Raw genomic sequence first — 16,383 nt, 5'->3', positions numbered from 1 at the left:
TGTTTTCCTACTTCTGTATCGGTTGTTCAATAAATCAGTCACAGGACGGGTTACAGGAAAACACCAGCTGACAGAGTAATTGCTCCCTCTTGTGATCAAATTTGTTATTAGCATATTAAAAAAACAATCATGCAAGTTGGTTTCAACTTAAATTTCATCCATGCTTAAACAGACCATTCGACCATTTACAGATTTATTAGTATGCATCTTTAATTAGAGAATATTCTGAAATTCATGATTTTTCTTTTCATTTCGCAGCAGGAAAAAAAAAAGGCAGATTGTGAAGGGTTAAACTCTTCCAGTCAGACATTTTAATGATTCAAAAGTAAACATTTGAGCACATCTGTAGAAGCAACAACATTTTCTTTTATTTTGTGGAATGTAAAAATATTAACATTCAATATCTCCAAAGGAAACGGACATTAAAACACATACAGTCCAACTGAGCAGCTCACTGTACAGAGAAACTGAGCCAGACCATCTCGTCCTCTGCTCTATCAATGACTCAGCTCTGAAATGTAGCTTCAAGAATCAGCCTTCAGAAAATCTGCAGTTATGGCTCGAAGATTAATCTACTTTAAGTCACTTTTTGGAGGGGACCGGCTGTCAGTGTAAGCTGCAGCACAAACTGTAGCTGAATGATCCATGTAGTGAAAGTGGAGAAGAGAATTGTTGGGGCTGTGTTGTGATCGAGGCCCTCGGTGAACAACATTAAAAACTTTACCACCTCGCTGTTTCCTTCCAGCTCTCAGTCTCTCCGGCTGAACAGTTTTTCCGAAGCCGAAAAAAGGAACAGTGACACGAGTCAGGGATGTGACTATGAACCATTTAAAAAAAATAAGAAACATATAACAAAAATCATCCGTTCACCATCAGTGGGTGGTGTCTGTCCCAAAACACAATTAATAAAAAAAAGAAAACACACCCCTGACAGATAATAATCCACTTGAACTCTACTTAAAACTGCCATTTTTTTCAACCTTTTTCGACCTTTTCCCTCTCTGTCTAACTCTGCAAGGAGCTTCCGTCCGCTCTGCTGCGTCTCACTCGTACTCGGCGATCAGCACCATCATGCCGACTCCAAACAGCATCGCCAGAATCTCCATCAGAGACTGGCCAAAACTGGAGCGGCCCACCAGCAGTTCTGGGAGCACAGTCACCGTGGCAATGTAAACGAACCCGCCGGCGGTGAACGGCAGGATCCAGGCGGTCGCCGCAGCACCCACGCCCTCGGCCAATAGGGAGCAAGCGGTGCCAGCCAGAGCTCCCAGGGCTGTCAGCAGCTGTAGACACATGGCCTGATGGGAAAGAGGACGAGGATTACTACAGTCGTAACGTCAACACTTTCTCCAGACATTCATTTATTCAGAAGCATTTTGTCCATCTGTGGCTCAGGAGGTTGAGCGGGTCGAGACTGAAACCCAACATTCCTCCTCTGCCATCACTGTATGAATGTGCGAGTGGTTGAACGTGGCGAGTTTTGTAAAGAGCTTTGAGTGAGCTATATAAATGTCCATTCCCCTTGTCTTTGGTGTTAAGTCATAGCTCTTTCTTGTTGATTGCATAAGACACCAGGGGGCGTCATGCTGAAATAAAGACGTGATGTGAGTGGTGAACAGGTGACAAGACGTCCTGGATAAATTCAGTACAGTCCTGCACTACGAGCGGCAGTCCCAAATCCAGGATCCTGTCCTGTTTGTCCCAGAAATCAGTTGTAATAGACAATAAGAACAAGCAAAAACAAGAGCTGCCTGTATGCTGTGAGACTTTAATGCTGATGAGAGCTGCTTGTCTAAGTATTACTCAGAATGATTAAAAAACGCTGCTCTGAACGCCTTGTGTATTTTAGAGGACAGTGAGATGCGCATGAATGATTAATAACATAACGGGGATACAAACTGCCGTCATCAGAGTAAAGTGAACTTCAAGTTAGAGGGCCTTCTCATTAAATTTATAATTAGTCTATTTGAATTCGAAGATCTGAATGTAAATCCACATCCATGAAAATATTTTGATCAAGTCACTCTTGCAGGTTATAATTTCTGCTTTCAGTGATTATATATGTCCTGTTGTTCATATAGTGTGTAACATGTTTTATTGTTGAGCTGACAAGGTGAAATAAACAATGTTTATTAATCGATCCATGTGTCACAGCTACAGCTCGAGTAGTCAGCTACCTTTTTCTTGGTGCAGCCAGACTGGACGAGGATGGCAAAGTCTCCGATCTCGTGTGGGACCTCGTGCAGCAGGATGGTGAGGGTGGTGACGGCGCCGACCGCTGGACTGACCAGGAACGACGCTCCTATCGCCAGGCCGTCAGTAAAATTATGCGTGAAGTCAGCTGCCAGGTTCAAGTAACCGGACACCTTGATGTCTGTGTTAGTGGAGAAAATGGAGCATAACGGGCGTTAGTTAAGAGTGTATAAACACACAACAGGTGAGGCTGTAGCACACTGGGTCAAGTCTACAGCAGGGTATCATTTTGATTAAGGATCAGCTGGTTGTTAGATGGAGGTCTGAATGTTCTCATTAGGGCTGCAAATTTCTTTCTTCATTGATGCATCTGCTGATTATTTTCTCAATGAATCGATCCTTTAGTCTATAAAATGTCAAAAAATGGTGAAAAAATAATAATCACAATTCCCCAGAGACGTCTTCAAAATGCTTCTTTAGTCCAACCAACAGTGTGAAACCCAAACACTTAAGAAAAGCAGATTTAAGAAGCTGGGATAAGGGAATCAGGGATTTTTTTTTACATTTATCTTTGCAGCTCTAGCTCTAATCAGAGAGATTTACATGGTGAATTTAAAGGAACAACACATCTCACAGGAAGCAGCACAATTACAAGATTCTGCCCCGACAGGTTAATGAAGGATTGATCAACTAGATGCTTGTGTTAAACAATACTGTCCACACAGCAGGACTTTTCCTGAACAGATTTCTACACTGCAGTATTGCTACTTTCACTCAAAGGTCCAGTCTGTAGGATTTAGTGGCATCTATTCCCCTGGTACGAGCTACAACCGATCAAAGCCGACGAGCGGTGGAGTTGATCTATTTTGCTTCCGATCGCAGCACGTCTATAAAAATAAATGCATTGTTCACCTGCGCTCTTCTCCTCCTTCTTTGGCACCTTCTCATCTTTGCTTCCTTTCTTCTCTTTCTTCTTTTCCTTTTCTTCTTCTTCTCCATCACTGTCCTTTTCTTTGGGAGCATCTGAAAAGGTCAAATTAGCCTCAGGTCAGATCAGTAATTGAGATTACAGAGGCCACTGTGGTCAACATACTGGACACTCTGTACACCTGTAAACTGCAAACGGCTAAAAAAAGAAATAACATTTTCAGCTGGTGTAGATAAATATTTCAAGTTTAATACTGAAAATATTCTGACAATGAACTTGAGTTTTCAGCAGCGTACCGTGTGAGTGTCCGTGTGAGTGTCCGTGGCCGTGCCCTCCCTTCAGCAGACGCACAAATTTTTCTACAACCAGGAAGGCAATGAGCCCACCGAGAACCCACATACCCACTGACATCATGTGACCGTGGGCGGCTCCTGTGCAGACAGAGGATAGAGAGCAGATTCGTGAACAGAGTTCGATGGATAAAATTGCTTTTCTAAATATGTTTGGTTGTTTTTTGCACTTTTAGGATGAACCTGTTGTCAATAACAAGAGTAAAGGCAGTGACTGCGTACCGTGAGAGTGACCATGGTCATGTGACTCTTCGCTCTCATGAGAGTGTCCGTGATCTTCTCCGTGGTGAGAGTGAGGCTCTGTGCAGGAAACATACGACACAAAAAGGAAACACACGTGAAACTCAAAAAGACTAAATTAAATCCTGCTGCTGTTTGTGTCAGTGAACATTTATTCATCAATGTCAGCCGTCAACTGAAAATACTGTTTTTATCTACATCGACGCGAGAGCCCAGTCTGAGGGGTTAGTATGTACATTATAATCAACAGGACAAATAGTTTTTTCTTTATTGTATTTGAATCTCGAAAAGATCTGTTTGAGAGGCTGAGCTGCATGTGTTGTATCTGGAGACCTCCACAAACACGGCTAACTTACTGCCATCGATCGTATCAGAAATTACCAGAGCAAAATAAATGAATCTACAGCGTCTGAATCAAGCATCCTTTTAAACTGATGAGCCATTATTTCAGTATATTTATTTTACATTACAAATACATCTAAAGAAGTTGCAAATTAACATTTTTGTCAGTGACTAGATGACCATTTTTTACTTGTTTTTTAGGCTGGTGAGTGAACTAAACTTGTTAGCAGTTGGCTGCTGGATGAAGCTAATGAGCCCTGCACCTAAAGTGAAGTTAGCCTACATTTCTGATGGAGAAGGTAACTTATGAACTTAAACTGAGAGAGAAAAAAACAATCACATAGAGAAGGTAAAAAAACGGACTACTACGGATTGAAGACCTACCCAAAGCGTGCGGTATGAGGTGTAGGAAGGCGTCACCCAGCAGCCCGCCTGAGGCGAAGCTGAGCAGCACCTTGAGCAGGTTCTGGTGCTGGTCGCTGTTGGACTGAACCGGGATCAGAAACAGGATGAGGAAAGGAGCCGCACTGATCAGCAGCGTCGCTCCGATGGCCTGGAGAGACATGGGGTGGAGGGAAGTTTATTTTTCTTTAAAGATCGTCATCAAACTGGAGACACGGCACTGTCTGTCGGTTCTACTGTGGAAAAAGGCTGATTTACTTCTGATGATGAGAGTTGATATAACAATAAATATGAGCTGAATTACACTCAATTACATTGTACTGTATCAAGGCTGTGAGTGAGACGAGAAGATCATTACCACTCTTGTATTCGCCTGTTAAACATGAAGCTGGAAGTAGCGAGATCCACCTACTAGCACCTTTTAAGATGACTACTTAACGGGTTATATGTCAGTTATTTAATCTCTGAAGAAACCCAAGTGTGAAAGTCTCTTTCTTGGCTGTAATATCCTGAAGTCCTACCAGACAGACATGCCTGAGTAACACCCCGGGTAAAATACTAATACCCAATATTACCCAAGTCTAGTGTAGTTATTCATGGACACATTTCAGTCAGACCTTACCTGCATCCAGAGCTCCATCACGTCCCTCTTCTCTGCCTCCCTCTTCACCCTCTCTTCTCCATGTCCACTCTCCTCCTTGTGCACCCGAATAAACTCCTCCCCATGAGCGTGTCCGTGATCATGAGAGTGTGCGTGGCCGTGATCATGAGCGTGTGCGTGGCCGTGATCATGAGCGTGTGCGTGGCCATGATCGTGAGCGTGTGCGTGGCCGTGATCGTGTGCGTGGCCGTGATCATGTCCGTGATGCTCCTCCTCTTCCACAGGGAGGTTGGCCTCGGCGCTCCACTTGCTCGCTCCGTGGAACATCTTCACCTGAGAGTTATCGTCTTCTCCGTGGGAGTGGCCGTGGTGATGGTGGCCGTGGTGATGATGGCCGTGGCCGTGTCCATGGTCGTCATGGGAATGGCTATGAGCGTCAGCTGATTGGAAGGCTAACAGGAGTACTGCATATGTGACCACCGTCAGTGCCAGTAGATGTACACAACCCATATTATCGCCTCTGACGAAGAGAAAAGTGAAGAAGACATAAAGTAAATGAAAACTTGCAGGCTGTCTGATGATTAAACAATATTCACCACAGCTGAGTGTGATTTCATACAGAGGGACGCTCTATAGTGAAGGGATAGTACGTAGAAATCACTTTAAAAGGGTGCAACATGCAAGAATTAGCATGTTGTTGAATTCATACACAAAAGAGAATAGGGGGCACCATATGACCAGAACAACTAACCCTCAAGCTACAAATCATTGAAATGTGCACGTGACATTGTAGAAGTTATTATGAATGTGTAAAACAATAACTTTATTATAACGTTACTTGAATGTGTAGGCAGGAAAGAATATTCAACCACAGCATAATACAGGAATATTTTAGAGGTAAAGACTGTAGTAATAAAAACGCATTTTATTATTGTCGTCTGTCTATCAGGGGCTAATATTTGCCTCGCAGTCTCACGCACTCGCACAAATCTGGATGGTGGAGATTTGGATTCAGCCGCGGTGTCTACACCACTTGCACAGGAACTTTGGACCAGGATGGACCAGGGCTAGCTGGTTAGCATGCTAACTTCAATAGATATCTCTGCAACACAATACAGAGATGTCTTGATTTCACACAGTTTTGTTATTTTTGAATCTTCTCAACTAAAATTCTTACATATTGCACCTTTAAGAAATGGCCTGGAACGACCCATGTTTCTTCCTGTGAGATTAATGCCATCCAGCATCAGTCTGTTCTTTTTTATCCAGGAGGCACAAACCATTTCTGATGTAATTGCTGGGAAACTGTGGCCACAGCTTAAGAGAAAACAAAAGTCATACAGCTAAAATGGATTTTTCATTGTTTGGTGCCTCACCTTGTCTGAGCAGGAGATCATCAGTGAATGAATGAATGAATGTTGTGCTAATCTCCCATTACAATGCTGAGTCAAAGATACATTTGCATTCACACTCTGTATTCAGTCAAATATGTTCCAGGATAACACCAGATGTGTCTCAGACACTCGGACAACAGTGCATCTGCAGTGAGACTGGGGTGTTTTCCCACCTGTATGTGGAGCTAACCTGTGTTATCAGATCAGATATTCATATTGCACTGGAACTTTTGCATTGAATGGTTTCTGATCAGAGCAGCTGCTGTGCTGCATTAACATTATGCTATGCTAGTCGTATTCACTGGCTGCATTTCGCTGATAAACAGCTGTTTTAACACTGCCGACATTAGCAGCAGTCAACGACACCAGTTTGTGTGTGCAGACAGACTTGAAGATAAAGTGAAACGACACACTCATTGTTAGCTAACTTCAGTCAGCCATATGTTTTGATTCAGCTTTGTTGTGTGATTGTGTTTATTTGCTGGCGGCTTCACACATGTGGATGTAAAGCGGATTACGTCGCTATCTTTGTTAAGTGTTAACTTTAATCTCACAGCAAACAGTAAAAGCAGCAGGCACCGAGCAGTGACCACTAACTGAGCCGCCGGTCTCCCCTTGAAGAGTGAAGAAAGCCCGCTAGCCGGCCGGCTGGCTAGCTAGCTAGCTAACTAACCGCTAACGTGTTGCTGCAGCAGGAGCAACAACACTCACTGCGATAACACACTGAAAAACAAACTATCAACTCTTACCGGGTTGTGTCAGATATCACTGGCTGTCGGGCCGCTGGTTAACTCTCAGTCCTGGTGTAATATGTTTGCTAAACTGCTGGTATTTCAGTCTACGTTGATGCTGCTGGTAAGACGTGGCATTGGCTCAAGTAAACTCAACGAAATCTCGCGGGAGCGCATTCCGTTCCGACCGTACCTCCTTCTGTGCTTCCTCGTCTCCTCTCCTCACATGTAAAGATGCGTTTGTTTTCTCACGGGAGGATTATAATGGTGTGTGGACGTGTTGTAGAATATTTCTAAAAACTATCCCGCGTATAAATGCTGGTAATTGTGTGATTTGTTGAGAGGTAAAGAAGACACAGGAGGGATGATGAGGTCTTAATAGAAAATATCGCGAGATGACGCTAGTACCTTGACTCATCAGTTGAGAGAGAGGCAGGAGCATCCTGGAGGAGAAGGATGTCTGACTGTCACATGGGAACTGAGACTGACGCTGCAAACAGACAGGTAACAGTCATCTGGTTAAAGTTATATATGAGGACACAACTGAAGCTGCAAAATCAATTATATGTTGTATAAAAGTATTAGATAGATGACCATCACCCGGATTGGAACGTTATTCCTGTTGTGAGTTTATGTAAAATGTTCATATTTAAAGTTGATCAAGAGCATTATTATTATTATTATTATTATTATTATTATTATTAGTAGTAGTAGTAGTAGTAGCAGTAGTAGTGGTCACGTCTCCTTGGTCATATATGTAAGTACAAAACAACCACACAAAAGATACAAATAAAACAAAACAAAATAATTAAACTATTAAAAGTAGGCAAATAATCAAAAAATATAAATTATTAGATTACATTGCTCATATATCCTTCCTCACGACGATGGACACGCCCTCCAGTCCGCAGGTCCAGCAGCCTATCAAAGACAAATGTGACATCAGCTGTCTCTGAGTCCTTAGCTGGAGTCCTACCTGTCAAAACAAGATGAGGAATTTATTAATATTGCTCATTCTCTGCCAGGGTGCACCTGCAGGTGAGATCACATCCTAACTCGCTCTGTTATTTCCTCATGACTCACGATGCCGTAAATGTTGTTTTATTTGGCAGCGATCCTGCGTCCAAAGTTTCACTTTCACTTTCGTTTAAGCCAAAACGCAGTTAAGGACAGTAATGTCCTTAACTGCGTTCATTTGACACTGACAGCATATGATTTGTATTATTACTACTGTGAATTCTTATACAGACGTACAAGCATGCGTTATACTTGGTTGAGGCAACTAAAAGATTTGTGCCCATGTTGAATGGGGTTGAGGTCAGGTGACTGTGGAGGAGAAGTCCATGACAGTCAGGACTCCTTGGTCTTCTTTGGTTTTTGAGATGTGTTTGGGTTCATTATCCTGCTGCAGTGTGAATGCTTCTCCACAAAGATCAAACCAGCAGGTGGAGCATGTCTCCCCACAGCCCCATACTTTAATATTCCCACCACCATGTTTCACTGTGGGTTTGAAACACTGTGGTATCATTATCTCTCCGTTCATCTCCTTGCATACACCTTTCTGTTACTGACAGAAATCTCAAACTTGGTTCATCAGTAAATAGAATTATTTATTTTATTTTATTTTTTGCATTCATTATCTATTACTGTATCTGTGCTGAAGACGCTTTTCTGTCTCTCAGGACAGAGTTGCACTGCCCTCTTGGAAACCTTTTATTCTCACCATGATCTGACTCAACTTCATACTGCAGCAGGATTTACATATATGTAGCTTTTCTTTTAGAAGACCACTGTGATTGAAAAAACAAAATTCTTTGTCTGACAGTGAAACACTCCCTGAAATATTTCCTCACTGCAACTTCTGGAGTGCCAAACTTCCCAGAGTTTGTGGGTGCTGCGATGGTTAATGAGGTTCAAGTGGGTTACTGTGACAGCAACATCAAGACGGCAGAACCTAAACAGGGCTGGATGAGGAAGTTAATTAAAGACGAGCCACAGCACCAGGAGTGGTATGCTTCAAAGTGTTTTGGTAGTCGGCAGGTCCTCAGAGCCAACATTGACAGCTTGAAGCAACGCTTAAACCAAACTGGAGGTACTGTATGTTAACTTTTCACTAATGTGAGATGCAGCTTTCAATATCTGTTCCTCTGTTCCTTTACCTGCAGTCTCTCCCTCCCTCTCTCTCTCTCTCTCTCTCTCTCTCTCTCTCTCTCTCACTCTCTCAGGTGTCCACATTTTACAGAGGATGAACGGCTGTGATTGGGATGATGAGACCAGAGAGGTTATTGGTTATAACCAGTATGGTTATGATGGAGAAGACTTCATAGTATTGGACCTGAAGACACTGACATGGATCGCTCCAAAACCACAGGCTGTCATCACCAAACTGAGATGGGATGCTGAGAAAGCTAGATTAGAACACAACAAAAACTATTACATCCACATATGCCCTGAGTGGCTGAAGAAGTACGTGCACTACGGGAGGAGCTTTCTGCAGAGAACAGGTAGAATCACCTGACCTGATGTACTGTTGTCAGTCGAAGTAGCATTCATGTGCTGTTTCTAATGCACAATAACGTTCCAATGAAAATTATGGTGTAGACAAACACCGATCAGCCACAGCATTTAAACCACCTGCTTCATATTGTGCAGGTTTCCATTGTGCTACCAAAACAGCTCTGACCTGTCAAGGCCTGGTCGTATGACCTCTGGGGTGTCCTGGCACCAGGACCTTTTTAGTGGATCCTTTGGGTCCTGTAATTTTGGGGGTGGGGTCAGATTGGGAAGCCGTTCCTGAGCAGTTTTTGTTGTGTGTCAGGGCTCATTGTCCTGTGCTTATTTCTATGCCTGGATTTTTTCGCACAATCTGTTGTTGCAGCATTGACCGTCATGGTGTATAAAATTGATATTGTCTTTTCTTATATTGATACATATAGCACATATACATATAACCCTTCCCCCTCTCTTTACTCTCCAGAGCTTCCCTCAGTGTCTCTCCTCCAGAAGACTCCCTCCTCTCCAGTCAGCTGCCACGCTACAGGTTTCTACCCTCACAGAGCCGCACTCTTCTGGAGGAAAGATGGAGAGGAGCTTCATGAGGAGGTGGACCACGGAGAGATCCTCCCCAACCACGATGGAACCTTCCAGATGAGTGTTGACCTGGACCTTTCATCAGTCACACCTGAAGACTGGACGAGGTACGACTGTGTGTTTCAGCTCTATGGTGTGAAGGAGGACATCATCACCAAACTGGAGAAAGATCGTATCAGGACCAACTGGGGTAAGAGTGAGCTCAAGGTCAAGGATATGTTGTGTGTTACATAGAAGGGTATCTCAAATATTGCATTTTGAAATTTGGCGGAAAACACATCCTATGCTATGACATCAGGAGAATTTCTTTTTGGAGGGGGCATTTTGTGCAGTTTTTAAATAAGAGTCATTGAGATGACAGGAAGTGAGAAAGAGATGCAGCAGACGTCCCTGTCACACTCAGACTGGAGACGTTGTGGTTTGTGGTTTGCATCTTACCCCACGAGCTGCTGCTGCACTTCCTGAAACATCATTTGTGATTAGTGTTGTCACGATACCAACATTTTGGTATCCAACATGTATTTCGATACTTTTTCAAATAAAAAGAGAACGCAAAAAATGTCATTACTTTACTACTTTATTTTAATAGAAAATCTTAGAACAATAACATATTAATCAGTAAATAAAATAAAATACCACAAAGACAAGCTTTTCTAATGCACACAATTTTCTCTCTATCCGGACCCGAAGCACCAGACCTCTGCAGTGAAAAATAAAATTAAGGTGATACATTTGTCATACAAGCTGAGGCCTTAATTACATTGAGATACATAACCTAAAAAATATGTTCATTAGATATACCCTGTCTTAAGTAGGACCAATGTCTTTAAATGGTATGTTACTAGTCTTTATAACTATTAAATGGCTAAATGTGTATGTAAAAGTTTGTTACTTTGTAAAGATCATGCATGTATGCATTTTACAGCTCTGGAAAAAAATTAAGGGACCACTTCAGATTTATTGTAAATCAGCATGTCTACATGTATGGCAAAAAGTTCCAAAATCACTGTGAAAATATAAATATAATTGAAGCTGCAAGCAGCGATGAACGGGCCCTCGCCCCCCACGTACGTTGGGCCGTGGCGCCGTCGGAGGGCAGATGCAGAGGGCAAGTTTGTCCACTATGTGGCCCTAGAGCTCACCCATCAATTATATGTCATGTTGTAATGTATGATTTGGAGAAAACAGCCTGTGAATGTCATGTAAACTGGATGATGTTTGTCGTCACAGCACATAGCTGAGCGAAAGATAGTGCCTCAGTAAGCTTCTGTCAGAAATGCATGTATGTGTTATGTGTGAGAGAAAGTGTGTGTGTGTGTGTCTTTTGGTTTCACTTCTGTTTTGTTGTGCTTGCTTTTATTGTGTGAAGCTCTTTGTGCTACATTGTATTTGTATTAAATGTGCGATATAAATGACGTCTGATTGATTGATATCAGGCTGACCCACAACACAACATAGCCACCTAGTGGACAGTTTGTGTCCAACACACACCACACATTGACATGGCTCTTACAATGGCCAAGCATTGAAAGTTCAGACTGTCGTGGCCACCAGGAATAACGTAGGAGAAAGCTTTTTACAACTCTTCATCATCAAGGTATGAGGATGAGTCTTAGTGACTGTGAAGTCTGTGGCGTTAAATCTGTAGGGCAAGTTAATTAAAGTACGAGCCATGGAAATGGGTGGAAATGGCGGCAACATCTCAACTTTGAACCAAAATGGCAAACTTCCCATTGGACTGAGGTTGTGGGTCCAAGAGGCTTTGTTGTGCGTTTGGTCACGATACTTATGCGTGCCGAAATTCATTAGCGTATGTGCATGTAGGAGGCGGGGCTTCAAGTTTGACAAAATGGCCGCTGTGAACCAAAGTGGTGACTTCCTCTTGGACTGAGGGTTTCAGTGCCGAGGGGTATTTTGTGCGTCTGGTCATGATACATATGTATATCGGAGGCAAAAGCTTTTGACAAGGTGTCATCATCAAGGTCTGAAGATGATATTTAGCGAGTGTGAAGTCTGTGGCGTTAAATCTGTAGGACTAGTGAAATAAAGTACGAGGCGTAGAAATGAAAAAAACTTGATGGGAAAAGCCATAAGGGGGCGTTAGGGGGCGCTACTGAGCTATCAGTTGTAGGGCAGTTGTAGTATCGTACCCATGTGTAACGAGCTACAGGCCAAATCTGGTGACCCATGACTCATGCAGCCAATGTAGTTACATGATCCCAACATGATTTTGAGTCAGTTGATCACATGACCTGGAAGCTATTGAGCTAACATGCTAATATTTACATGTAAAAATTAGTAAAAAATAATACAAAAAATTTAGAGATGTAAAATGTAAAAACAAGAGGTGTATCTCATGCAGCCAGTGTAGTTACATGATCCCAACATGATTTTGAGTCAACTGATCACATGACCTGGGAGCTATTGAGCTAACATGCTAATATTTACATATAAAAATTAATAAAAAATAATACAAAATATTTAGAGATGTAAAATGAAAAAACAAGAGGTGTATCTCATGCAGCCAGTGTAGTTACATGATCCCACACTGATTTTGAGTCAATTGATCACATGACATGGAAGCTATTGAGCTAACATGCTAATATGTACATATAAAAATTAATGAAACTTAAAAAAAAATATTTAGAGATGTAAAACGTAAAAACAAGAGGCGTATCTCATGCAGCCAGTGTAGTTACATGATCCCAACATGATTTTGAGTCAATTGATCACATGACCTAGAAGCTATTGAGCTAACATGCTAATATTTACATATAAAAATTAATGAAACTTAAAAAAAAATATTTAGAGATGTAAAACGTAAAAACAAGAGGCGTATCTCATGCAGCCAGTGTAGTTTCATGATCCCACACTGATTATGAGTCTATTGATCACATGACCTGGAAGCTATTGAGCTAACATGCTAATATTTACATGTAAAAATTAATAAAAAATAATAACAATTTAAAAAAAATATTTAGAGATGTAAAACGTAAAAAGCAAGTCTTGCAAATTAGCATGGCCTACATCACGAGATTCAACAGAATTCAGGGATCGCGTGGATATATGGTTTTTTAATGTGCGCCAAAGTATATGGGAGTTATAAGCCAAAACACACTTTCCTTGATTATAGCGCCACCTAGTGATGGACGTTCAGGACGAGCATAGATTATAAAAATTTTGGCCAGGCCTAATGTGTTTGTCAAATAAAATGCCGTTTTCATCCATGTTCAGGCAGTGAAAAATGCGATCATTTCGGACATTGAAAAATACTGCTCACTACAGAAACAATAGGGACATCGCAGGTTACCTGCTGGGGCCGTAATGAAACTGGCACCAGAGCACCACCTAGTGACGGATCGGTAAAACCTTCAACACATGTCCTTCACTGAACGTGTGGATATGAGGTTTTTGAATGTGCGACAAAGTATGTGGGAGTTATTAGCCAAAACGCACTTTCCTTGATTATAGCGCCACCTAGTGATGGAAATTCACAACGACAACAGATTATAAATTTTTTCTCCAGGTGGGATATTCCAAGTTTGGAGAGTTTTGGGGGATGTTCAGGCAGTGAAAAATGCAATCATTTGGGACAAAAAATGATCACTACAAAAACAATAAGGTCCTTGCAGGTTCCCTGCTCGGGCCCTAATATAATATAAATAAACCAGCTTTATTATTATTTTTTTTCTTCCAGAGCTACTTTTGTTAAGAGTGAAGGGGGGTGGCGCTTGCTTTTAGCACTGAATGTGGCTTTTTTTTTTTTTTTATGAGTAAATTACCTGTCGTTCCCTGAACTCAGTGTGCAGGTCTGGGTGCTTGTCCTTTAGGTTTTTTGGCTAAGTTGGAGGTGTTTCCGCCCTCAGCCATGCACGTTTTAAAACACCGTTTACACAGTGGTGCATCAGCGTTAATTGCCTCGCCTTGCTCATTTGTTTCTAAGCCAAAGTACTGCCATATCGCACTTCGTGCCGCTGGTTTGTCCACAAGTTGCGGCGTGGTGACGGTTGCAGCAGCCATTCTCCTCTCCCTCTCTCTCTCTCTCTCTCTCTCTCCCTCTCCAACGTCTCTGCTCTCTCCAAGCTTTCCTCCTGCTCTGTTTGTTGCTCCAGTCCACGCTGCTCGCTCACTTGCTAGCTGTTTCCTCCGGCTTGCTCCTCGTCCTCTCAGCTGTAGTTACAACGCGGTGACGTCACGTGGCAAGGTCGCCGCGCTGTTGCGGGCGCTGCCGGCGGCGCTGCAAGTACCAGTCCCATCCAAATGCAATATAGTACCGTTTTAAATGCCTCAGTACCCCGGTACCAAATTAGTACCGGTATATCAAACAACCCTATTTGTGATACGTTGAACTATTCGTCTACAGTATGAACGACTGTGACATTTTGAAAAACCTGTCAAACATTTTTAAAATCTGGTGCAACTGCAACCACATTTAGAGGACAGAAGTTTGATAACATTTCACATATACAATGCACAACAGTGAAATGGTAATTTAGTAAGCCCATGCATCAAGAACAAGGACAAAGAGTGTGGGGCAGCTGGCGCCACCATGTGGCCGTTTATAAGTACTTTGTTTGCTGTGATGAGATGCAGTGGCAGAAATCTTTCCTCCTGGATTTCTTGGTTCAAGAAAAATCTGCTTTGTAATTCATTTTCACTTGACAGATTTCTGCCGGTGAATAAATGAGAAGGTGAGGTGTTGTTACTGATAAGGAATATCCAAAAGGTCATGAAAACTCTTCCAGAACCAACAGCATGGCTCGATAAATTGCACCAAATTGAAAGGACTCAAAGTGTGAATGTTCTGTTTTGGTTCCAGATCCTCCCATAGGATTCCATGTTATTATTGGAGTCATTGTAGCACTGCTGATCCTCCTGTTGCTTTGCATTGTGGCATGCTTCACCTGGAGAAGAAACAATTATGGTGAGGAACAAAGATACTTTCACTCCTCCTAACCCCAACCTGATAGTCTTTTCTCTCCTTTTATAAATTCTGAAATGTTATTTTTTTAACATTGTTCTCATCTCTCATCTGTATTTCAGGGTACTGACTTACTATACTTACTGAACAGTAAGTATTTTGGACAAGCAACTAATAACTAATGACTGATATGAAAAGATGTGATTTTGCCGACTCCTCACTCAGAGTTCAGCTTTCTGGTCCGACCTAACCCTGTTAACACAGGCAGTAAAAACGACAACATTTTCCAGACTCTGAGAGAAAAACATGTGGAGTGTACTGATGTTGCTGAACAGGGTGTAACACTTGTGCCCAGTCAAATGAGGTCAAGCAGTTCAACACTAATACAAACAGCTGATGTGGGACTGACAGAGGTCGTCATCTAATCCTGAACACATACTCAGTCTGTGTGAGAGGTTAAACGACCCACCATGTTGACGGCGGGTACCCCGGACAGCTCCAGGATCAGCACACTGGACAGCAGTCATGAGAGTCTGCCATGTTGAAACACCCCAGCTGTCTTCAAGAGGAAACACCTGTGGCACAATTTAAAGCACTGTTATTATGTGGGAGAAGGAGGGACAGTCTGCTTTTTGTTTCCTGTGTTTATTTGTGACATGTGCATGATTTGTATACTTTGATTACTGTTGGGACAGAGCTGGTATTTCTACCTGTAACCATCAGTAGAGATTACACTATTAATTTGTATATAGACATTTTCTATGAAGAGACTCTTTCTATAGAATTATAGTGCAATTACCATGTAGATGTTAGTGAAGGATGAGCACCAGTCAGGAATCACACAGAAACAGGTGATATTGATTATTTAGAGTATTATATAGTAACATTTAATCATTTTCTCTCAGGGTACCCCTGTATTTAAGTCATTTCTATTATTGTTGTATGTTGCTTGTACATTTAATTTGTGTTAACCGTCAGCTCAAATCACTACTGTGAATAAACATGTTTCAACATGTATCTCACTCTGAGTCTCTCAGTCTCAGTTTGTTTCTCTTTCTTTCTAAACGTATCTTCTGACCTCCTCAGAGGTGAAGCGTTACAGGACATCAGTCAGTCAGCTTTTTACTTGTCAGAAGGCTCCTTTAACAGAGATACTGGCTCTCTGTTTAATCTCTAACTTCAGTATTCATG

The 16,383-nt window shown here is 42.1% G+C and overlaps 2 protein-coding genes across 2 annotated transcripts; one reads left to right on the top strand and one right to left on the bottom strand.

Annotated features, from left to right (window-relative positions):
• Positions 1–288: 288 nt before the first annotated feature.
• Positions 289–7,352, bottom strand: slc39a7 (solute carrier family 39 member 7). Its single transcript, XM_084380303.1, has 8 exons — positions 7,200–7,352; positions 5,078–5,576; positions 4,438–4,606; positions 3,694–3,771; positions 3,418–3,552; positions 3,106–3,216; positions 2,178–2,374; positions 289–1,298 (listed from the first exon to the last, which is right to left on the bottom strand). Exons 2-8 carry the CDS (start codon positions 5,564–5,566, stop codon positions 1,044–1,046), a joined length of 1,434 nt encoding a protein of 477 aa, XP_084236429.1. The 5' UTR covers positions 5,567–5,576; positions 7,200–7,352; the 3' UTR covers positions 289–1,043.
• Positions 7,353–8,116: 764 nt separating this feature from the next.
• On the top strand, positions 8,117–16,308 carry LOC311273327 (major histocompatibility complex class I-related gene protein-like). Its single transcript, XM_084380330.1, has 6 exons — positions 8,117–8,219; positions 9,007–9,273; positions 9,407–9,685; positions 10,159–10,461; positions 15,091–15,195; positions 15,315–16,308. The coding sequence occupies exons 1-6, from the start codon at positions 8,171–8,173 to the stop codon at positions 15,320–15,322; spliced, it is 1,011 nt and encodes a 336-aa protein (XP_084236456.1). The 5' UTR covers positions 8,117–8,170; the 3' UTR covers positions 15,323–16,308.
• Positions 16,309–16,383: the final 75 nt, after the last annotated feature.

This window comes from Pagrus pagrus, assembly GCF_965226575.1.
Source record: "Pagrus pagrus genome assembly, chromosome: 17".
In the NCBI taxonomy this organism is placed as follows: domain Eukaryota; kingdom Metazoa; phylum Chordata; class Actinopteri; order Spariformes; family Sparidae; genus Pagrus; species Pagrus pagrus.
This window is presented reverse-complemented; position numbering and strand designations above follow the sequence as displayed.